The sequence below is a fragment of the Notolepis coatsorum genome (assembly GCF_963971535.1).
Source record: "Notolepis coatsorum genome assembly, chromosome: 8".
In the NCBI taxonomy this organism is placed as follows: Eukaryota; Metazoa; Chordata; class Actinopteri; order Aulopiformes; family Paralepididae; genus Notolepis; species Notolepis coatsorum.
In genome coordinates, this window is record NC_140172.1 from 99,745,540 (window position 1) to 99,771,043 (window position 25,504).

General features: G+C 42.2%; 1 protein-coding gene across 2 annotated transcripts in view; it reads left to right on the forward strand.

Annotated features, from left to right (window-relative positions):
* The window catches only part of LOC311233051 (clathrin heavy chain 1-like), a 166,408-nt gene that overhangs the window by 59,699 nt on the left and 81,205 nt on the right, over positions 1-25,504 (forward strand). For both annotated transcript variants that reach the window (XM_084319910.1, XM_084319911.1), the window contains exon 2: positions 21,017-21,224. In XM_084319910.1, the coding sequence (XP_084176036.1) occupies positions 21,017-21,224 (208 nt within the window). The remainder of the gene's footprint in view (positions 1-21,016; positions 21,225-25,504) is intronic.

The following is a 25,504-nucleotide window of genomic DNA, read 5'->3' on the forward strand; positions in this document are numbered from 1 at the left end:
AAATCTGGTATGTCATAAATGTATAGATGTAGCAGTACTGACTATCTGTATGTCATGTATGTCATATATGTCTATATGAATTGAAAATGGGGGACCCTGATGGAAACAAGACAAACGTCTTTCTCAGGTCTGCATCCCCTTAACAATTGTATGTATTGAGCCGTACTGTATTGTACCCATTCTGCAATCTGTTAAATAAAGTTTTCATTCATTCATTCATTCAACGTTCTGTCGAGTTCATACATGTAGTGTAGTGAACTCAACATACCGTTAACATTATTCCGTGTCCACTGTGCTGCCACTGTTGCGTGACGTCGCAGATGGATGGTACACTCTGTTAGCTCCGTAGCTAATCCGCTCACTAACTTACCGATAGCAGCACCGTTAATGTCGGAGCTTATCAATACTCCTGGGTTTCGGGGGGCATCCCTAGCACCGAGCCACCGCCTCTCTGTCTCTGGCTAGGTGTATGCGCTTGCGTGCGTGTATGTGCGTGTAGATGACGTAATTTGGGCAAGTGTGTGACTGACTTCTTTTTTTTTAGAGGGAAAGGCGAGAGGGAGAGGAAAGCATTTAGCACTGCGCTTGTAAGTCTCATCTCAGCCGCGGCGGCCTCTAACGCGAGGGCAAAACATCACGATAAAAAGTCGTTAATGAACTGTACCCGATATTTATATAATATCGTCATATCGCCCAGCCCCAGGTTACAAATGTGAATAGCAGTGAAGATGAGGAGGATGGTGAGGCCGCCGCGACCATAAAGACATCATCATGCATGCTAGCCAGCTTAGGGCTTGGTGATAAAACGATAACGATAATCATTGTGATAAATAATTTCCTCGAAATAAACATGAAACGTGGTCGCAAAGTTTCGATATATCGATTTTCCAAGCTTGGATATCAGCACACGCACTAACAACCAATCAGTGAAGAAGATAGTGACAGCAAAGGAGACCCGCGGTGCACCTCTGGGTAGGAAACGAGGCTGGCTAGGATCATTAGCTTGCACGCCGCTATTTTATAGTTTACGTGCGGAGTGGGTGTGTGGCGTGAATTCTGAGGGTAACTGTTAAGAGTAGTGTGGGGTATGCGGTGGACGTCGTTGCAATGTATTTGGGCGGAACGGAGTATTTTAGGGTGATAGTTAGTACATTGTCGTGGGATACACCGCTTGCTCTGGCTAACTGTGTCCATTCTTATAATGCCTATGATCCAGTGGCGGTAGGTTGCCCCCTGGTGGAATATAATAATCTATGCACTGGGCCGTGTTTACTGCGTAGAACGTGCACGGACTGATGACGACATCAACTCGAGACAAGACATTCAGTTTTGGTCGTTTGAAATCACGCGGCATAATCACAAGAAACATTCATTCAGACTGTGTTGGATATAACAAAATGGATTTATATGGATTATGGACTTGGACACATTCATGGAGAATTCAAGCCGGGACCACAACGCTTCTCAAAGGGTTGGCTCGACACGCGACGGCTCTCCAACTCGTCTCGTAGTGACGTCTTCGACTCTTCGTTCTACCGCAGCAAAACAAGTGAGTCTATTAATAGCCCGTCGGCGCAGGGCATAAGAAGTTAATTAAACTTGACAGAAATGTATATCGACGATAATTATCGATATCGAGTTATATGAAAATCATTTTATCATTTTATCACTTAACGTTTTTGGCCATATCGCCCAGCCCTAAGCCAGCTAGACAAAATGTCAGAAGTTTGGAAGCATTTTAAAATTGAAACCGAAGCCAGTCCAATACGCACACTTTCCGCGTGCGTTCAACGTTATACCGGACGCGCCCCGCCATGACTGACATTTCCATATGGAACTTTGTTGAACCGATTGTTCAACTAACACAATCGGCCGATACCGATATTTGTGGCAAAAGAAAATAATATATATATATTTTTTTATGAAACTACTACTACGTCTCTAAATGTTTTGATGAATTGAAAATGGAGGACCCTTATGTAAAAGAGCCGAAAGTCTTTTTCTGGTCTTCATCCTCCAGTCTTGGCACTGTTGTTGTATTGAGCTGTACTGTATTGTACCCATTCTGCAATCTGTTAATAACGTTTTCAATCAATCAGACAAATGTATAGAAAAGCTTTTATTATAACCATATAACAAAAAATGATATTGTTTATGAAAATGTTTTAGCCCTATGCTTGACTATTATTTTAGGCATGGCAACAAATAAAATAATAATAAAATGAATAAATAAAATATTAAATAAATAAATAGGCTACACGTCTCTCTTTTGTTACAAATTGTGCTCACCGATATGAACATAGGCCTCTTTACTTACTTAAAAAGGAAACATCAAGAAATATGTTTATGGTATTTCACCATGCCATGTGTGTTTTTTAGGGATGCGCGATAATTATCGGGCCGATATCAGCAATTATGACGTCATCCCGATAAACCCGATAACGTTATTGATAGCTCCGATAATATAATATATTTTTTGGTAAAAAATAATGCGGTGTGGGTGAATTGGGATGAAGGGCGTTTGTTTTTACTGTAGGCTCCTCCCGTTTTGCCAGTACTGTGGTACGACTGATGGCGTGTGGTTTAGGAAGAGGGCGTTTTACACAAATCCAGCGCTCCCTTTCTTGGCTGTGATGTAGCCACGTAAGTTTCAGACGCAGCGCGCATGTAAACAAAGATGGCGTCAGTAGTTTCAGAGGAAAAAGGTTCGCTTGCTATTTGTAACAAATGCAATGCAGAAGTTCCACGAGGAGGGAAAAGGGCAACAACTTATAATACATCCAACCTAACAAGTCACCTGCAACATCACCACCGCTACGATGGTGTGTTATTGTGTTAAAAGCCTTGGAATATCATAAAGTGTTTTCTATACAGCGATATCGACATCGGTAAATATCGGTATCGGCCAGAACAGCAATATTAATATCGGTTATCGGTATTGGCCACAATTTTCACATCGGTGCATCACTAAAAATAATCTCTTTGCAAGGCTTACTGGACAAAATTAGATTTGAGTTTTGAGCTTCCTAGTTGCCGTAGTTGATGATGTCACAGTAGAATATCAACACACAGGTTTGGAAGCTGGAGGAGCTCGATCCATGAAGCAATATAAAGAAACTAATAGCCAATAAATGTGAATTTATCTTTCAACCTCTGTTGTCAAGCCTCGTCAATATAACCCCCCCCCTTTCCTCACTAATGGAACTGGTGTCGTGGAGTCACTCAACATTATGAATTGAAAATGGGGGACCCTGATGTAAACAAGACTAAAGTCTTTCTCTGGTCTGCATCCCCTTAACAATTGTGTGTATTGAGCTGTACTGTACCCATTCTGCAATCTGTTAATTAAAGTTTTCAATCAAACGGCGCTGTCTAGGGTACGGCGGCTAACGTCAGTTAGCTTGGCGGCTCGCGTCAATTCAATTGAAGGTCTGAGTTGGTCTGTGTCTAATGAAATGCGTTTTGATTACGTCATCACAACAACACGTAGGTTACGAACGGCCAAAAGCCGAAAGGGCCTTTTTTTAACTATTTTCGGTGGCCGAATATTCGGTGCATCCCTACCAAACACTATATGATTCCCTTTTCAATGTTAGGCACTAAATCGCAAATAGCGAGTTACAGATGTTACAGTAACTCCCCAAGTTGGCTCATCTCTCTACTGTAATTATGATACATTTCTAATAGGCCTTTATTTCAGATTTCCCAATATTGGTTTTGAATCACTCGCAAGCGGAAATGTACTTGCTTAATTTGATATTCATCTACACATGTCCTATATAATACAGACATCACAGCACAGCCTTTATTATTATTTATTTAATTATTATTATTTTACCTAATTCTAGATCTCAGACCTCATGGACTGTGACCTTAAGATGGACAAACAGATGTTGTAGTGGGAAAGAGCTTTTTCCAGCATAGGAGGCTGTCCAAGGTCAAACCTTTTTTATCTAGTGTTTTTGAAAATGTTATACATGCTTTTATGACCTCTTGTCTTGATTATTGTAACGCCTTGTATGTTGGCATCAGTCAGGCCTCCCTCTCTCTTGCAGTTAGTCCAGATGCTCATCTGCTAGCTAACTGGTACACGTAAGCGAGAGCACATTTCCCTTGTACTGGCTTCCCTCCACTGGCTTCCTGTGCGTATTAGGGTTGATTTTAAGATTTTGCGGTTTGTTTTTTAGTGCCTGAACGGCTTGGCACTGTTCAACCTCTTGGACCTGCTGGAACCTTCCTTCAAGGTCCCCTCAGGTCCTCTGATCAGCTCCTCCTGGCTGTTCCTAAGTCCATGCTGGGGGGGGGGGGGCGGGACTGTTTAAGTGTAGGGGGGGAGACCATGCTTTCTCAGTGGTGGCCCCAAAGCTCTGGAACAAGCTGCCTCTGCATGTTAGGCAGGCCCCCACTCTGCAGGTGTTTAAATCACTCCTCAAAAGACACAATATTTTCGTTGGTTTTTGACGCAGCTTGAGAGACATGCCTTTTTATGTGTCATACTGTATATTATGCTTTACTGTGTGCGTTTGAACTCTGTGAAATTTGTTGTTTGACTTGTACAGCACTATGGTCAACTTTGTTGTTTTATAAATACTGCTCTAAATAAAGTGGATTGGATAGAAAAAGTATTAACTCATTCATATCGCCATTATAGAAAATATTTTGTATCATGAAACGGGAAACATTTAGGCTTAAGCCCGAGCAGTCCGGTACCGGACTGACAATAATTTCACGCCATAAAAAGATCAATAGTCTGTTAGTTTACAATAACGTTTTTTAGTTTTTTTTTATGTAGCCAAGAGTAATGACCCTAACCCTATCCAAACAGCAGTCAAATGTATATTTTCAGCACTACGTTTGTTTACCAATGATTTCAAGTGTTATTAGCTAAATATGAGTTCATAAATATCTCTGCGCATCCCGGCGGAAACCGGATGAATTAGACAGAAGATGTCATACTTGTGTGTAGTCCTATGAAAGAATAGACCCAGGGATTTCGATGGGCTTTCGAATTTCATAAAACTACACTTCCCAGCTCATGCCAGCCCCTGTCAATAATCTGAGTTCCAGCGTGAACTTTTTCCCCGTTATGGGATCATATCTCATGGGTGGAACAAACCTGAACGTCATTGCCATATAATAGAACATAGTTAGTTATTTTCCTTTCTGTTTCTGTGAAAGTCCAGAAAAAAAGTAAAAGTAACTATTTACTGTACAGTAGATTTCATTCATGGTTTTTGCTGCCCTGTCAGGGGCGCCTGGTGTTACTAAATCCAGATTGAACTCTGCCATTGGAAATAGGAGATTTGGCCCCGATCCATAGATGTGTGACTTGGCCATAATAATGTCATTTATAGGCCTGATATTCTATATTCATATTTAAATTGCATGTGTCCAGATGGCAACATTTAGTACTGTATCTATCTACAAATCCCCCTGAAAATCGTCTGCCCTTTATTCATTTGCTTAGATTTTTTGTACACTTGATCTCAAGAAGATGCTGAATGAGCTCGATGTCAATTCTTCACGTCTGGTCAATGTTAGCATGGTGTTATTCACCGTCAAAGATGGGGAAACAATTATTTTATATTCTCCTTTTTGGTTCATTACAATTTACTCAAGCCTAGTAACAGACACAATATTCCTGACACTGGGAATACATTCCCTTAGATCCATAGATGTCCCTAGATACCAATAACATGCACATTTACCTTGTAGAAGTGGAGCAATCTTCCATTTACTTAGGTATGTATTTTTTGGAGAATCTTCTGAAAATATGGCTAGGGCTTAATAGGTTAATGTTGAAGAGGCTAATTATCGGCTATTTCCTTCCTGGTTGTAACCGTCCTGTTATGTAATTTGGAGCAATGACATTGAAAGAGAAGCAGGTTACACTTGATAGAAGGAATGTGGGTGGGGCTGGGTGGTGGTGGAGGAGGGTGTGTCTTGTCATTGATAAAAGGTGGCCCTGTTTCGTTAAGCCCTTCCTGGAACTGTGTTTGTGTTTGCTGATTAGGAGTCAGCCAAGGCGAATTGTTGATGGTAGAGGAGCTCACTTGTAGTCACAGAGCCAGTGTAGTGTAGTCGTCCTCCCTCTCTTTAACACTTTGATGTTACTACTATTCCTAATTTATGCAAATGACATGTCGTCAGCTTGTGACTGCAACTTGTTCCTATTTGCGGACGACTCAGCCCTGCTGGTCTCTGACAAGAACAAGTTACAGGTTGAAAAAGCCCTCAGCTCGGAACTAGGCAAAATCTGCATATGGCTCGCCGACAACAAACTATCATTACACATGGGCAAAACAGAGTCCATTCTCTTCGGTTCAAATAACAAACTCAGCAAGACCGACGGCTTCTCGGTTACAGTGGGTGACAATATTGTCACAAGGAAAGATGAAATTACCTACCTGGGTTCCATCCTAGAGGCTAATCTTTCCTGTGACAAAATGGCATCCAATGTAATAAAAAAAGTCAACCAACGAATCTCCTCTCTGGTAAACAAGAATACCCTGAAGACTCTAGCAGGAGCACTCATTCAAGGGTACTACGACTATGCTTGCACCTCATGGTACCAAAGCACCTCAAAGGCACTAAAAAACAAATTACAAACATCTCAAAACAAGCTAGTCAGACTACTGCTTGACCTGACTCCTAGAACCCACCTCACCCCTGCCCACTTTGACAACCTAGGATGGCTTAGAGTAGACGACAGAGTACAGCAACTTGCAATGGGCCTGGTCTACAAGATACACTACGCGACCAAGGTACCCATCCCCATGTACATGTCAAAATACTTCCCAAAGGTCAGTGAATACCATGATCACAACACCAGAGGGAGCTCCACAAATCATGTTAAACCCAGATTCGGCTCAAACAAGGGACTAAACACGTTTCGCAAATTACGCCACATCAATGTGGAACGCCCTACCCAAAGCTGTAAAGGAATGTGAATCACTACCCACTTTCAAAAACACTCTCAAAAAACACCTACGGGAGACTGCAATTCGAAACTGGCCCCTACAAATGTCCTAACCCAGTTGTACAGTAAATGACCAAGTATGGCTTTGTCAGTATTCCAATGTACAGTGTGTCCCCCCCCTACCAAACCCCCCCCCCCCCACCTCCAATGTACAGCCCCTACCCACCCACCCACCCAACCCCACCCCACCCACCCAACCTCCTCCAATGTACAGTTTCTATGTCAAATGTATATACACTTTTTCTGCACACTTTTGTATCACAAACAGTACTGTATTTGCAAATCTGATATGTCATAAATGTATAGATGTAGCAGTACTGTCTATCTGTATGTCATGTATGTCATATATGTTATGATGAATTGAAAATGGGGGACCCTGATGTAAACGAGACGAAAGTCTTTCTCTGGTCTTAACAATTATGCATTGAGCTATACTGTACTGTACCTATTCTGCAATCTGTTAATAAACTTTTCAATCAATTACCACTGGTGAACATGGTAAAACCCTGTTAAATGCCACCACCGACTTCAATGATAGCGTTGTGAACGCATATTCTCTCTCTTAAATTATGGCTGTGTCTAATCTGCCTGTCGTTTATCAATGACTTGTTTGCAGTCAACATTGTAGAAGCGGATTGTTTTTTTATCGGTTCATTTTCATTTTATAGCATTTTGAAAAGCCCTCGTTTTCAAGGAAAATATAAAGATTCTGTGATAAAAGGCATTTACTGGAATATTCTAGAATACACAAACGTTGTAATTTTTCGGCCTATTTAATGAATCGTTTTCAAATAAACGCTAGATTATCGATAGTATATGTGTACTTATGCACGCTATAGAGGCGGGGTGAAAAATATTTTTTTTTTATCCACTTTTTCTCCCATTTTTTATATTTTTCTCCCATCCCAATTTCGTATCATCCAATTCAACCCTCCCCTGTCACGAACGCTGTTTCTTGCCTCCCACAAGCCGGCTGCAATGTGGACTAAGTCATACATAGCACAAGTCCCCTCCGGTACTTGAGGTAATAGCAGTCGCATCTTTTCACCTGCGCAGCTCGATCTCTCAGTGGCGAGGAGTAACGCGTGGGAGGCTCACGCTGCCCCCGACACTTCCTGATTCTACTGCGCAGGCGCACCAACCGACCTGTAGGAGTCGCTGTCCACAACGCCCGATCCCCACCCATCAGTTTCCCACCCCCTAATACGGCCAATGTGTATTAGTACAGACGACCAGCTAAACTGAAAGCAAATGTGGAGCGCTGGGCTCGAACAGGCAAGCCCAGCGTCTCCAGATTTCGTGGCGAGCGCCTTGCCCACTACGCCACATAGCCGCCCACGGGGTGAAAAATCTATTCTCTCATTTCCTCATCAGCGATCACAGCCACACACACACACACATAGGGAAAAAGCTTATATCTCCGTGAAAACAGGTCTGATTATCCTAAGACTGGTAAAATAGATTCCTTACCTGAGATCAGATGTTATCCAAAAAGATTATTCCAATTCCTGATCGGCATTCCAAATATCGATCACGCTTATTGATTACAGTGTTGAGTCCTGTAAATACATAATCCGCGCGTTTTCCGGGCCGGTGAGCACAATCGATCATTCAGATGCCTTGAGGGAAAAATAAAATTAGGAAACTAACCACTCCCCCTGCATCAGTCTGAACTAATGGGGTGCAGTCAGGGGTGTAGCTCCAGATTCTGGGCCCCATGAAAGAATGTATTTGTAGGCCCCCAGTGAATGCGAGCGCGTGCGTGCGTAAGCGGAATTTTTTTTGCCCATTTTTTTATTGATAAACGCATAATATGGTTTTTACCTATACATTCGGATCAGCAGTTCAGCACCTGCACTGTTGGTGGGTGAGCCTAGTAAAGGATGTCGCATTGCGTTCATCTTCAATGAATGGACCAATGCAATAGTCTACCAAAGCCCCCCCTCTCTCTCTATATATCTCACACACACACACACACACACACACACACACACACACACACACACACACACACACACACACACACACACACTTCAGAAACAAACATAGTATCAATGAGAGCATCAATAATACACCTGAGTGATGTCTAGTAAAAAAAAAAAAAAAAAAAAAAAATTGGTGCCCCCCCCCAGTGCTGGGCCCTTGGAATCATCCTAAGCTACCCCCCCCCAGCTACGCCCCTGGGTGCAGTACCACAGGGAGAGACTATAGGGTGCGGTATCTTCCCAATTGAGCTCAGAGACTCTGCAGCACTAACCCGAGGCTCGATTGATGAAATATGAATTCAAATCGCCAATAAAAAAATATACGGCCAACAAACGATATGTCGTTGGCGGCCACTCAACTGGCGGCATGAACTAACGACTTATAGCGTTGGTGGCATCCAAAGTGTTAATCAACACTACTAGAATTTTTCTTCTTTTCCTCTTGTTTCAACTAGGACTGAACAATATAAGATTCATACTGGTATTACAATATGAAATAATTATATCTTCTTGGCCTAGTACCATAGTTAAGGTTGCAGAATGGGAATTCTTAAAATGTACTTTGAAGTTATACTGAGTAGAATCATCCAAACAAACAATGTATACTCATACAAACATAATCCCTTTCAATCATCACTTGTATAGACTCATATAGTGAAGGAGGCAATTTCCAGCCTACATTGTGAGGAGCGCTTTGAGTGTCTAGAAAAATATATATAAATGTAATGAATTATTATTCATTATAAACAATCCCTTTCAATTATCACTTAAAACAATGTATAGATTTATACAAACATAATCACCCTCAATTTAAGACTCACTACAATTGTGTGCCAGTGTTTTCCATCTTTCCTTCTTTCTATGTTGCTGTGCTCAGGACCGGCTTCTCGGGATCAACCTTTTGGGCAGCGAGTGCACGTTATTGTGTGATGTATCCCCTCCCTACTTGCCATTTCCCCACGTGGAAGCTACCTGATTAGATAAAGCGCTGCTACTGGGCAGGCAGTGGATTGCACCCTATTGGATAAACAAGCTGCTAGTGGGCAGTGGAATGCACCTGATTGGATAAACATGCTGCTAGTGGGCAGTGGAATGCACCTGATTGGATAAACGCGCTGCTACTGGGCAGTGGAATGCACCTGATTGGATAAACACGCTGCTAGTGGGCAGTGGAATGCACCTGATTGGAGGGCAGTGGAATGCACCTGATTGGATAAACATGTTGCTAGTGGGCAGTGGAATGCACCCGATTGGATAAACACGCTGCTAGTGGGCAGTGGAATGCACCTGATTGGATAAACACGCTGCTAATGGGCAATCCGTGGTTCTCTGCCCCCGTTTTCAAAAAGAAGATGGTGGCTCGTTCGCTTGTCAACTTTCTCTTTTTCTACCCAAAGTCGAACCTAAAATAAGTTTCTGAATATTTTCAGTGGTAAGTTTGCTATGATATTGCTAGATCTTGAATCATATTTGATCTGCACTGCCTAGTTGAGGTATTTTTAACCCTTTGGGTGCCGTTCACGAGAATCTTCGTTTCTGTGGCCCAGTGCCGGAAACGAAGATTCTCGTTTCTGTGTCGTTTTTCTTTTTTTTCTATATTAATATCCTATTCCATGTCACAGAGCTGTATTTTGCCTGGAAAAGGCATATTGGGCCTCCGAAGGTGCAGATCCTGGTAGTGACGCTGTCTCGAGAATGCAGTAACCCCTGTTGCAGACCTGGTGTCACACTGAAAACGCTCCGGGCGGACTTTTCTGTTAGCCTGAAGCGAAGGCTTCACCAGATCGCATGGAATACTTTTTGGGACGCTGGATTCATTATGCTGTATAGGGTTATGGCGTGTGCCAAATGGACTTATGATCTACCAGATGGCGATCAAATAATTGGAAAATTCTTTTTGGAATCCAACCGGCCAAAGGTAAGAGCAATTCATTTGACGTCAATTTCAGCTTGATCGTGCAAGGATTTCATAGCCATACCCCAGATCAGTGAAAGTAAGCGGCGCCTTCCCGCCTCCATTCCAATGAAACGAAAGTAAGCAGCGCCTCGACTCCACCTCTCTACAACAAGCATGTGGAGATTATCTGTGTTGAAAACAACAAGGACATGTGCAGCAGACATGTCGACGAAGAAGTCATCAGACGTGTGGTTACACTTTAAAATATGCAAAGACAATGCCCAAAAAGCAGAGTGCCAGATATGCCAGAAGAAAATGGAATATCACAACTCAGCGACGCCACACAAAACATTAATAAGGCTATGCCTATGCTGCTATGACTAATGTGTTACCAAGTTGGCTAATTTAATTGTAATCATCTGCTTTTGTAGGTGCATTCATTGTCTGATATAATTATAAATTAAATATAATATAATTGTTTGCTTGATAGACGAAGGTTGCAACATAATTATGTCATGTCGTTGGCTGTGAGAGCAGCCCCACTGCACCCAGGCAGCGCAGCCGAGTATAACCTTGTTGGCTGCGTCACAGTCACGAAAGGGGCTACTTAATCAATTTATCCAATCCAATTTATTTATAGAGCAAATTTTTTTATGATCCACCTTTTCTCCAATTTTTTTTTCTATATTTTCTCCCATCCCAATTTCGTATCATCCAATTCAACCCTCCCCTGTCACGAATGCTGTTTCTTGCCTCCCACAAGCCGGCTGCAATGTGGACTAAGTCATACATAGCACAAGTCCCCTCCGGTACTTGAGGTAACAGCAGTCGCATCTTTTCACCTGCGCAGCTCGATCTCTCAGTGGCGAGGAGTAACGCGTTGGAGGCTCACGCTGCCCCCGACACTTCCTGATTCTACTGCGCAGGCGCACCAACTGACCTGTAGGAGTCGCTGTCCACAACGCCCGATCCCCACCCATCAGTTTCCCACCCCCTAATACGGCCAATGTGTATTAGTATTAGTGTTGTCAAAAATATCGAAGTATCGATACATATCGATACTGAATATTTAAAACGGCTTCGATACTCATTTCCCGAAGTACCGATACTTTCTGCAGTATCGGTACCAGCTGGCGAGTGTTCTACCGCAAGTTGTTGACGCGCTGTTCAGAGCGCTCAGCGCGCTTGCTCCCCGGCTCCTCCGAGTCCAGCCCTCCCCCTCACAGAGTCACAGAGAGCCGTCTTCTTCAGTTAGTAAACAAACATTTTAGCTGAAGATGGTAAATGCAGAGCCTCCGCAACTTGTGCTTGTGGATAAAGAAAACAGCAGAAGTGCTGTTTGGAGGTACTTCGGGTTTCAAGTAAACAACGAAGGACAAGCTACAAATGCCCCAATGATATTTGCAAGCGGTGTTGGAGCAGTGCCAGCGCCGATCTCCATAAAGAAATGAATGAGGTTCGTGACAGCTGCTCTTTCAACGTCACTGTGACTGAAGCATTAAACCATTAACTAGTTTAATACATGATACGTTGTCTACTGATGGCGCATAATATCAACAGCTGATTCGTTGTAACGTTAAAGCTACCAGCTAACGTTAGCTACTGCTAGCTCCGTTAGCTTAGCTGGCTACTTGTATAATTACTGCATGGTAGCGGAGTAACGTTAACGTTTAAATGTTATGTCGAGGTCATACAATACTACAGTCGACATAAGGTTAACGTTACCCCGTTTCCATCAAGTGTTTAAATAGCAGCAATCTTGTTGAAAATGTAACGTTACTAAAATGCTCCGAGCATAGCCTCTCTCTCTCTCTCTCTCTATCTCTCTCTCTCTATCTACCGCTACCTCTCTCTCTCTCTCTCTCTCTCTACCGTTCTCTCTCTCTCTCTCTCTCTCTCTCTCTCTCTCTCTCTCTCTCTCTCGTTATTATCTTTAAATAAAAACGAAACTGTTACTAACTGTAATATAAACAGTTCAGTTTGTCAGGTACATGCAACACAGATTACAGTGTTTACATCTGTCTGCTTGAGAAAATACCATGTTCTGCATTTGCAATAAAAATGATTGAAGTGAGATGAACAGTTATTTTTAAATGTGTGATCTAAAGATAAACAAAGGGTTTTAAAATTGTTATATTTATCTTCTCTTATAGTACCAGAGAGAAGCTAAATTTGAAGCTAAATTTGTTTAAAAAAAAATATATATATATATATATATATATATATATATTTTGGATATCGAAATAATATCGAAGTATCGATACTTTTCAAGGTATCGAAGTCGAAATTCCAGTATCGTGACAACACTAATTAGTATGAACGACCAGCTAAACTGAAAGCAATGTGGAGCGCTGGGCTCGAACAGGCAAGCTCCGTCATTCGTGGCGAGCGCCTTGCCCACTACGCCACGTAGCCGCCCCATTTTATAGAGCACATTTAAAAACAACAAAGTTTACCAAAGTGCTGTACAAGTCCCACAACATAAGATTAAAAAAAAATTGAATACATTTTTTTTCTTTTCTCGAAGCTTCGAATTAAAATCGAAGCTCGGCCCCGAAGCTTCGATTGCCAAAAAAAGCTTTGAAGGTCGGCCCTAGTTATTAGCGTTGCGCCTTATAAATAGCCTCACAGGAATGATCCCAGATCATTCCGATATAACACTCATATTCACCACGGTATAAAACGGGAACGTATCGATGGAAAAATTATTTCTTTATGGCATATTGAATGGAGGGTTCATACTGTCAATTGACAATGATATTGGATCCATAGCTATAATATAAAATATAGGTTTAGCTCTACAAACGACGTGACGCACAGTGAACGTTTGTAATGGAAAGCAGGCCTGACAACAGCGGGCCCAGTCTAATGGCTGGCACTGGATGTGTTAATATGACCGGCAATCAATATGAAGAAAAGTGTCAGGCAGGTAAACGGGAAGTCCAGCATTCTCATTATTATTATTATACCATGGCCATTAGCCTGGAAGAAGACTGGTTTCTGATTGGCTGGAGGGTGTCCTGTATTTGTGTTTTAATGTGCAACAAGATAACTGATTGTTGCAAATGAATGTGCTTGCAAGGTTTTTAGGAGATGATGATGTTGGGAATGTTACAAGCGGTGAGGCTTGCTAGCATAACATCTTGAAAGGGGATAGGAGTGATTTTGTTCCAGGAATTTGTCGGAGCAACGCTTTGTTTTGGCCTCCGCATTGTCCACTGAAATGGTTAAAAATGGTGAAATTTGTTATGTCTAACACTCTAAAGTGTTCCAAACCACCCTGCTATTTTTTTATTGGCCCCATCGCAACTGTAAAATATTATATCTTGTAGCCAAGATTTCATTGTATTTATTCAAACATCTAGGTGTGTGAGCTGATAGTGCTACCTAGCCGAATGTTCTGCTTGGGAATAGTGTAGCTTGGTCATCATTTCTCCTCCTCTCCCACTGCTGTGTGCTCACCCTACCAGCTGCAGAACCTGCCTGTCATTGTTTACTGCTGCATCAGTTTTTAGTCCAGTGAGATATGAGCGCATTTGGTTTTGAATGAGCTTATAGGGGGGAGCAGACGGACGATTCGCCCCATGTCCCTCCCTAACCGGTCTGATCCTCTTAGAACAGCGGTTCTCAACTACGGGTCGCAACCCAAAGTGGGGTCGTGGGTAGGTGACAGTGTCGCGCATTGGCAAGTAAAAGAAAAACAATAATAATAATGTTCTGGCAACATATTTTGGCTAAATATGCCTCATTTTATAAAATGTGTATTGATAACATAGTGCTGTAATACAATTTTCTAATAAATATGTATGATCAAGTTCAACGTGTGCTTGTATTTTGATATTCCTTAATTCCACGTTTAAATTACGCGATACATTAAAGGGGAACTATTTTACTATTTCTTTCACTATTTGGGCACTTTTACACAATTCCTGTGAGTCTATGGAACACCTCTGTAATATATATATTTTTTTTATTCATTGTTTTGTATTTCTAATCAAGTCCTCAAAAACAGCATTTTTCTACCTCAAGATCTCAAGCTGTTTTGAGCCTGGGCTCCTAAACCACGGCACCGTGCCGGCCCCCCTGAACATTAACATGCAGCAGTGACTATATGACATCACATATAGGGCACATTTTCAAATGACTCAGTTCAGTGAGGGTGAATATTGTGAGAGGAGAATTGGAAGAATGCGCCAATATGAGAATTTTTAGACATAGATCATATTAATATAAGTTCACATAGCTAGGAAACAATGCTAAACACTCAAAAAGGCCATTTATAAGATAGTTCCCCTTTAACCCTTTCACTGCCGCACTACCAAACGGTTAACCCTTTCACTGTGACAATACACAGAATGTTAACCCTTTCACTGCCACACCAGGTTAACCCTTTCACTGCCACACTACAGAAGGTTAACCCTTTACTATGATGGTAAAGGGTTAACCTTCTGTCGTGTGGCAGTGAAAGGGTTAAGTGTGGGGTCACCAAAAAAATCCCTAAATAAAATGGGGTTGTGGTATAAATAAGTTTGAGAACCCCTGTCTTAGAATGTTCCTCTCCCTTTGCATCTGTACCCACATCGGTATTCTGATCCTCTTAGAACGTTCCCCTCCCTTCACATCTTGTCTGTACCCACATCTGTATTCTGATCCTCTTAGAATGTTCCTCTCCCTTTGCATCTGTATTCTGATCCTCTTGGGCATAAAAGAAAATATTGTTTGTTTCCTGTTGGTTGTCAGTTAAGGCCATGGGTAGGTACTGGTAGGGAATTTATTTTATTTTATTTTGTATTTTATTCTTTCCCACGGCGACTATGGATAGGGAATTTCATTATTTAATTAAAATGTTCACAACAACATGGATGCATGTCCTCTGCCAGCATGTTTAATATCCATAATACTAAAGGTTTGACTAAGATTTCTATGAAACTTTATTGAAAATAAAAGTAATTTTTTATTTTTTTTTATATAAACTCATAAAATAAATTTGGTCGCACCTAAATCGGCAGGGTCGGTCGGCAACCGGAAACAAACCATTTTTTCTTTTAGGCCTTAGAATGTTCCTCTCCCTTTGCATCTGTATTCTGATCCTCTTAGAATGTTCCTCTCCCTTCACATCTGTACCCACCTCAGTATAGGGAGGTGTAGTCTGGCGTCACTGGTTGTTCCACCCGTATAGGGATTTATCATTGGGAAAATAGATTATCGGCTATTGTAACAATTCTGCCGCATGGAAATTGAAAAGCTTTCCATTTGTGCACAAAATGAGTTCCCTTCTATAGTAACATTATTTAAGCATTTTTGGTTGAAATAAAATTTAGCGATTTTTTTTAATGATTAATTGCGAATATATTCATGTTGAGCTATACATTGGATGAATAAGCACAGAAAGGTACACCATGCAAACCTTATTTGTTTTAAACGAGACAATTTAGAAATGGGCAATGGGGAAATACATTGCGTTGGACAGAGGGTGGAACACGAAAAACGGCAATGACGTAACCACTACACCTCCCTATTCTGACTCTCTTAGAATGTTCCTCTCCCTTCACATCTGTACCCACATCTGTATTCTGACCCTCTTAGAATGTTCCTCTCCCTTCACATCTGTCTGTACCCACGTCGGTGTTACTCCAGTGTTTCCCAACAATTCGGTGGTTAAATAAATAAACACTCATCTCATCTGGAAAAACAACCTTGTGACACAGTGAATAATTAGGAGTTAATACACGCACAAGGTAGCGTCGGTACAAAACAAGGCCTACTTCATATGTAGCTTACTACTCGCAGCCTACATGCAACAACAAACATCCTGGGAGATGTGTTCACAGCTGCTGCCTGACCGCTCTGTGATTTATGGAACTCGCAGCCACATGATGCCGCAGATTCCTAGTAATGCATTTCTCTCTTTTTTGCAGTGGTCATGCCCCAGATAGGTGATACAGTACACGTTTGTTTCCTGCCAATATTGGTAAATGGACTATAATGCACAAAAACGAAAAAGCTTTCACGGCTCTGTAGTGCTATAAGTTAATGAAATATAAGGATAGTATTTATTTTCTGTGATAATGTGTAGTTCAATACATACATTTAAGAAATTATTCAAATATAAGGTGATGCATAAATATAAAACCTTATTATTATCCTAATATTTTATTTATAACATAACTATTCAAATAGTGACAAATATATATATATATAAAAAACAAATAAATGTGTATACATTTTGTATATAAAACTATGAAACTTTTGTAACCTTTTGTTTTTGCAAAATGATTTGTGTTTTTTTGTTTTGTGAATTGTGTTTTTTTGTTTTTTGTAAATAATGTAATGTAAAAAAGGGTAGGCAATTATAAGCCTCGGCTTCAGCCTACACCTTTTCGGTAATTTTCTTTCTTTTATACATTTTCTACCACTGTACATTGCTTTGTAAAAGAAGACTGAAATAAAATCATTCATTCATTCAATAAAATCATTCATTCAATACAGCATGGTTCTGACTCTGCCCTGTGTCCCCATATGGCCCAGTCGGTCCTGCTGCTGCTCCCAGTCAGTGCTGCGTCAGGTCACGAGGCAGGACAGATGTCCTGTGCCAGGCCTTGGCAGAGCTGGGCCTGCTGCTGCTGCTGGTGTGATGTGCTGCAAAGATGTTCTCTCCTACAACCGCAGGCTTATGTTTTCATGTGTTCTCACTGAGCTGCTGTTCAGTTACACAGCAGGTCAACTCCTGTGTCCTTACAGGGTTGGTAACACTGACGTTAGATTTAGCCTGTTATGTGATTTAACCTCTTATCAGAGATTGTATTTGGATCTGGCAGACTTTGGCACACTCACTGCCTTAACCCTTTCACTACCACTGTACCAAAGGGTTACTGTACTGCAACAATACAGAATGTTAACCCTTTCACTGCCACACGACAAATGGTTAACCCCTTCACAACCACACTACAGACGGTTAACCTTTCACTACCACACTACAGACTGTTAACCGTCTGTAGTGTGGTAGTGAAAGGGTTAACCTTCTGTAGTGTGGTAGTGAAAAGGTTAATGCAGCTGTAGTGCTGTCGTGTTAATATACTGCAGAGCGACCAAACATGAAATGTGTTGCTGGTACGGATGAGGACATTGAAGAAGTTGTAGCTTCTTCAAGAAGGGCTGCATGTTAATGTGAGAATATATTTCCGTGTCATTCTTGACCATGGCTTTTGAGTGACACCTGACCCAACTCTCCTACCTAGCCGTGGCCCGTCCAGATGGTGCTGCTCTGTGTCAGGCTGAGTGACATCATCAGCCTGGCTGTGCTGATTGATTGATTGATTGAAAATGTTAACGGATTGCAGAATGGGTACAGTACAGCTCAGGGGCGGCTAGGTGGTGCAGTGAGCAAGGCGCTCACCACCAATGCAGGAGACGCTGGGTTCGAGCCCAGCTCTCCGCATTGCTATCAGCTTGGCTGGTCGTTCATACTAATACAATTGGCAGTATTAGGGGGTGGGAAGCTGATGGGTGGGGATCGGACGTTGTGGACAGCGACTCCTACATGTCGGTTGGTGCGCCTGCGCAGCAGAATCAGGAAGCGACGGGGGCGGCGTGCCCTCCAAACGCAGACCCCCGATGCTGAGAGATCGCGCTGTGCAGGTGAAAAGATGCGACTGCTGCTTCCTCGAGTACCGGAGGGGACACGTGATGTAAGGCTTAGTCCACATTGCAGCCGGCTTGTGGGAGGCATGGCCTAACAGCGTTCGAGACAGGGGAGGGTAGAATTGGACGATACGAAATTGGGATGGGAGAAAATTGAAAATGGGAGAAAAAGTAGATACAAAAAAATATATACAGTACAGCTCAATACACACAATTGTTAAGGAGATGCAGACCAGAGAAAGACTTTCGTCTTGTGTTGGATTCTTCGGTAATCAGCCAATCTCATCTCGTCATCTCCTTCGTGACACTCCCTGTTCTGCGTTGTTTGTTTCAATACTTCACATTGGCTGTCACCCACTGTTATCAACCCCTGTTATTCGTAAGAAACGACACTGCAACGTGATCTCTTTCCTTAGATCCTCATGTTTATTTTCATAAACATAGCCTCTGTACCAGATGTAACCAATTCGGTATTGTCCTTGAACAGTCTTTGAAGGAAAACTAAATTGAGTATTCTCCACGGTCTCTTCTCTCATCAGTCCCATGGTTCTGGGCCTCGTTGTAGCCACGCATGATGTGGTGATGTGGCATATTTCCCCTCCCCCACCCGGCAGGGGTGAGGAGGGATGAAAGTCTCTGATCAACGCGTCTGCTTGTCTGTGCTTCGTATCTCGGTCTAACTTACCCCGGAAGGAACTCACACCTCATAACATTCTCACCATAGCAACGGGCCCCCGCCCCCTCTCCTCATTACTACGTGACACGCAGTCTTTGACAACGGCTCAGTGTCCATTACTGTACGATTAGGAATGAAAACTTAAGTTGTTTCTCAGTTTGATGATGAGTAGTGATTCCTGACCATATCGGCCACCAGTGCTGACGGTTTGCTGTTTGTAACAGTATAAAGAACCACTGTATACTTGTTCTGACACACACAACCCTCCCCATGCGCAATGGACGTGTTCACAGCTGTGATATGATATCCTTAACATTGTTCATTCACTCTGGAATAGGGCTGGGCGATATGACCAAAAACGTTATCGCGATACAATTATAAAATAATTTTCATATAATTCGATATCGATAATTATCGTCGATATAATGTCTGTCAAGTTTAATTAACTTCTTATGCTGCTGCGAATATCTCGAGTCGAGTTGATGTCGTCATCAGTCCGCGCACGTTAGCAGTTAGCCGACAAGCGGAATATCTCATGACAATGTAATAAATATGACACTAAAATACTCTCTTCCGCCACAATATATTGAAACAACGTCCACTGTATACCCCACACTACTATAAACGTGGCCTCAGAATTCACGCCACACACATACTCTGCACGTAAATATATAAAACATCGCCGTGCAAGCTAGTTATCCTAGCCAGCCTGTTGTTTCTAAGCGAATGTCTCGAGTCGAGTTGATGTCGTCATCAGTCCGCGCACGTTAGCAGTTAGCCGACAAGCGGAATATCTCATGACAATGTGCTAAATATGACACTAAAATACTCTCTTCCGCCACAATATATTGAAACGACGTCCACTGTATACCCCACACTACTATAAAAGTGGCCTCAGAATTCACGCCACACACATACTCGGCACGTAAATATATAAAACATCGCCGTGCAAGCTAATTAGCCTAGCAAGCCTTGTTGTTGAGTGAGTCCTACCTCTGGGTCTCCTTCCGGGTCTCCTTCGCTCTCGGCCATCTCCTTCACTGATTGGTTGTCAGTGCGTGTGCTCATATCCAAGCTTGGAAAATCGATATATCGAAACTTTGCGACCACGTTTCATGTTTATTTCGAGGAAATAATTTATCGTGATAGTTATCGTTATTGTTTTATCGCCCAGCCCTACTCTGGAATAAACCTTTGAAACTGTTAAACTCTCCCTCATTTGTAAGGTCAATCAAAGAACACCACAGTAGTCATTCAAACATATGTTGTTCATCTGGAATATTTGTATGTAATGTAGTATTTGGCATGCAATGATTTGTGATTAATAACGAGGCAGTGTATAGCCGCCAGTGCACATTATAGCGTATGTGATGGGAGGTTGATTTATATTTTCTTTTGAAATGTTTAGGGACTGGACCTTGAAGTTGAGCACATATCCCTAACACTACCTACACCCACCTCGTCCCAATAACATATTGATATAAAACCTTGCCCTCAGCTTGACTAGCGAGACCAAATTTAACTATTAAAACAAACGCCAAAGTGGAAATAATAATCCGTTTCCTCAAATATGTTTGTTAGGATTAAAACATTTGTCCAACCCATTGAAACCAGGAAACACATTTGTGTGTATATACAGGGCAGGCTATAGAATGCATTATTAGCAGGCGTTTTAGGTCTAAATGGGATAATAGGCTGACCTGCACGATCACATGGTATATGGATTTCCTTCTCAAATGGCGTTAATTGTAGTTCCAGCTCTTGTCATTTTTAGCATCTTAGTCCTCCTGTAAAGCCTAACCCCTTCCTCCCTCTTCTCTCCACTACTCTCTCATCAGCTCCAAAACCTAGGGATCAATCCGGCCAACATCGGCTTCAGCACCTTGACCATGGAGTCGGATAAGTTCATCTGTATCCGGGAGAAGGTGGGCGAGCAGGCCCAGGTGGTGATCATCGACATGGCCGACCCCAACACGCCCATCCGCAGGCCCATCTCCGCAGACAGCGCCATCATGAACCCTGCCAGCAAGGTCATTGCTCTTAAAGGTACGGCAACGACAACAACACTATAGAGGTCCCCATTGTTCACCTCAGAGTAGGACTTCTCAAGCTAACCTAAGAGCCTCGCACTACCGCGATGATGCTAAATATACTTTCAATGTTTATTTTAGCTAATCCCTTTTTAAAAGGGGGGCCTTCATTTATTCACTTTTGTTTTGTGTAATGTAATATTGTTCATTAAGTGTTGAAATACATTTTTAAAAGCGAATCTCATCTGTCCACATACATACAGCTATTTTTCTTTTTGTAAAGTATTTTTTTTATTGGCCAACTTGTATTTGTTTTCCCCAGGCATTTGTCTTGTAGCAGTAATGTAATGTGATACTTTTTTGTCCAGCAGCCATAATTGCTTTGTCTGTTTTTTGTGTTTTTGTTTCTGTTTTTGTGTTTTGTCCGTTCTTTTTTTCTTTACCGCTTTCTTATGTGTATGCAGACGGTGAGTTAAACTTTAAGTACTCAATTGTGGAAGTTTAAATCCTGTTTTAAAAATCACTATTTACAAGAGCAAAATTCCTTAAATTATCCTGCTTAAGCACACACACACACACACACACACTATCACAATCACTCCTTGATAATTAATTACATACAGTTATAGTAGCCATTACCTTATATCTACTAGTGTAGGATTGGTTATTTTTGGAGCAAAGTATTCAGTCATATTTCTTTTGTGGATATGTACATGTTTTGAACTTTGACATTATTAGGCCTACCTAAACAGGATTTAGCTTTCACAGCCTTATAGCTTGAATGTTGGCATTACATAATTCTTTAGTGGGATGTATAAGTGATTACTACCTGTTGTAGGGGTGGAAATAATGTAGCCACATTTATCATTTTCAATTTAATTTGATCACACCAGTTTCTTCTGCTTTCCATTTTATCTGCCTTCCCCTTTGTGTGCAAATGTAAATTGCCCAAACTCATGATTTTAAATAGTATTTATTGGCTATGTTTTGCGGCGGTTAATTGACACGTCATTACTTTTTCTGAGCAAATTGAGAGGCTCATTGTTTTCATCATGAAAGCATAGTTGGAATATTTTCTAGCAGTAACTAGCACGGCTGTATGTTACTGCCTTCCTGCTATCGCAGACCGTGGACTTGGGATATTTTTAATAATCTCTGCTAGGAGACTGATTGCATCTGTTAGCTGTAATTGATTTGATTACATGTGTGTACCAGCGGAAACATCCTCATATCCTAAATAGTCTAAGATGAGTACCCAGGCTGCACCACAGAGATTATGAATAGTGTCCTTTGAGGAATACATATCAGTCTAGAGTCGTCTGAAAATTTGATTAGCCGCCAAAGGAGCCCTTTGATTGGTTTAGGCCAGCAGATCCAATAAGAGCAAGAGCCCTGTGTGGGCTGTCGCACATCTCCACCTGTTCTAATGCCATTTAAACAGCTTGAGCCTTATTAAATAGTCTTCCCAGGACTTCAAACATCCTCAAATCGTCCTCTCCGTCCCTGGCTCTCTCTCTGACCCCTGTAGTCGTCCTCTCCGTCCCTGGCTCTCTCTCTCTTGACCCCTGTAGTCGTCCTCTCCGTCCCTGGCTCTCTCTCTCTCTCTCTCTCTCTCTCTCTCTCTGACCCCTGTAGTCGTCCTCTCCATCCCTGGCTCTCTCTCTCTCTCTGACCCCTGTAGTCGTCCTCTCCGTCCCTGGTTCTCTCTCTCTCTGACCCCTGTAGTCGTCCTCTCTGACCCTGGTTCTCTCTCTCTCTGACTCCTGTAGTCGTCCTCTCTGACCCTGGTTCTCTCTCTCTCTGACCCCTGTAGTCGTCCTCTCTGACCCTGGTTCTCTCTCTCTCTGACTCCTGTAGTCGTCCTCTCTGACCCTGGTTCTCTCTCTCTCTGACCCCTGTAGTCGTCCTCTCTGACCCTGGTTCTCTCTCTCTCTGACTCCTGTAGTCGTCCTCTCTGACCCTGGTTCTCTCTCTCTCTGACCCCTGTAGTCGTCCTCTCCGTCCCTGGCTCTCTCTCTCTGATCCCTGTAGTCGTCCTCTCTGACCCTGGTTCTCTCTCTCTCTCTGACCCCTGTAGTCGTCCTCTCCGTCCCTGGTTCTCTCTTGACCCCCTGGCTTCCCTAACCTCATTTATTCTCGCTACTAGTCGCGTCTCTCAACCACCTGCAGTCCAGACTCAACTGTATGGATATCTTATATAGACATACATTTTTGTGGGACTCATTACTGTGAGGAGTTATGACAAATGAAGGTGATGGTTAAGTGTCCTGGTTATGCTTAGGGTGGTGGTAGACTAATGGTGAAGGAAGAAGCTTCCATGTGACCAAAATGTTTGCTGGTTTGAATCCCCCAGAAAGACTCTGTGGGGTTAAATGAAGACTTAAGAAAAGACTGAATAATATCAGCGCTGCCCAGTGGTAACCACAATTCCCCCTGCAACTGCTCCCCGAAGCTGTTGCTGTAAATAAGAATGTTAATTAACTTGGACAGGTTAAATAAGGGTTAAAAAAATGCTTTTAATACCCAAATGAGCTAGTTTTGTCCTTCTAACGGGTGATGATGGGAAAGCGCTAAGCCTAGTACAAAGAGGAAAAGTAGCGGGACACAGTCCAATGTTCTGAATTCCCTGCAGGGATTTACAGAGTTGTAGTTTATCATTGACTAAGGGCCCGCGTCCACTTGGCGCATATTTCTGACCGCACGCATCTGTTTTCAATGTATTCCAATGGGGAGGGAGCGCATGCGGCCGCATGCGGCCGCCTTTAGGAAGTGCGCTGCCGTCGGCTTCTTTTCTCAGCTTTTTTGTGCGGCCGAAAGTTGAAACTTTCTCAACTTTCAGAGCGAGGCGCTGAGCTCATTTTCAGACAACCAATCACAGCCATTCATATCTACCACTCTGTTTGTAACCTGACACCGGAGCTGCCTGCCTGTCTGGCTGTCTCCCACAGACCATTGAGATTCGCGACAAAACTAATAATAATAACTACACGAATACACTACTAAAAAGCTAATAAAAAGCAAAGGGCGAACTGTGGTGTCGGGCAATAACTATATACAGGGTTCGTACGGGTGCTGGAAATCCTTGAAAATGCTTGTATTTCAATGTGCTGTTTTCAAGGTTTTAAATGTGCTTGAATTGTGTATAAAGTGCTGGAAAGTTATTGAAATTGTAATTGCATTTTATACTTTAATAATAAATCGCTATCTGACTGAATAGTTTGGTTTTTAGACAAAGAAATAAAATAAGTCGGAGCGACTCGCGAGCCTATTTTGCGTTCGCCTTTCATGCAAAATGAAATGTGGCTCGGCCCCACCCCGTAGTGTTTTTACCTGTGCCATGAGAACAGCGCGCGTGTGTGTGTGGCCAAAATGCCGGGAGGCTGCCGTTTTAATGAGCTCTGGCTCGGAGATATCAAATATAATTCAGAGGAGAACATCCTCGAGTAGCCGTGTGCAAAATATGCAGAAAGGACTTGAAGATTTTTACCATGGGGATTGGGGGAGTCTGCACGTTCGAGCCACGTTGAAAGGTGAGCCACTGAGCCATGGGTGTTATTAACGTGTCTCGGCCTGGCTCGCCAGGTAACTAAGTTCGAGACTACAAGTGCTCCACAGTCCACACCTGTCTCCGTAAATGTTTGTTATAAAAATACCACTTCAATAATCGAAATAGTCAAGTAACAGGCAAAATACACTAATGGAATTACAAACTCGTGTTTACCGGACTCTGTTTTTCACCGCAGTGTTGTAGCATGTAACGTTAGGCAAATCAACGTTAGCTAATTTCCTTTCATGTATTTCAAAACACGAAAACTTGTTGTGTATTGAAATGGTATTTTATTTTTATAACAGAACATTTACGGAGACTGGTGTGGAACTGGTGTGGAGCAGTTGTAGTCTGGAACGCAGTAACGTACTGTCTACCTGTATGTCGTGTATGTCATAAATGTTATGATGAATTGAAAATGGCGGACCCTGATGTAAACGAGACGAAAGTATTTCTCTGGTCTGCATCCCCTTAACAATTGTGTGTATTGAGCCATAGTGTATTGTACCCATTCTGCAATCTGTTAATAACGTTTTCAATCAAACGTGACGAGCCAGGCCAATTTTAGCATGTTTATTTATGGAATATGCAATCTAACAGCTAACGTGACCTTTACAGTTAATTACATGGATAATAATGTTAAGGTAGTTGGTTCATTCCAGGCCATCATTAGGCTCAGTCTAAAATTCATAGACTATAAATGAAAATGAAATATACATTTATAATATCATAATGATCCATTTAGATTA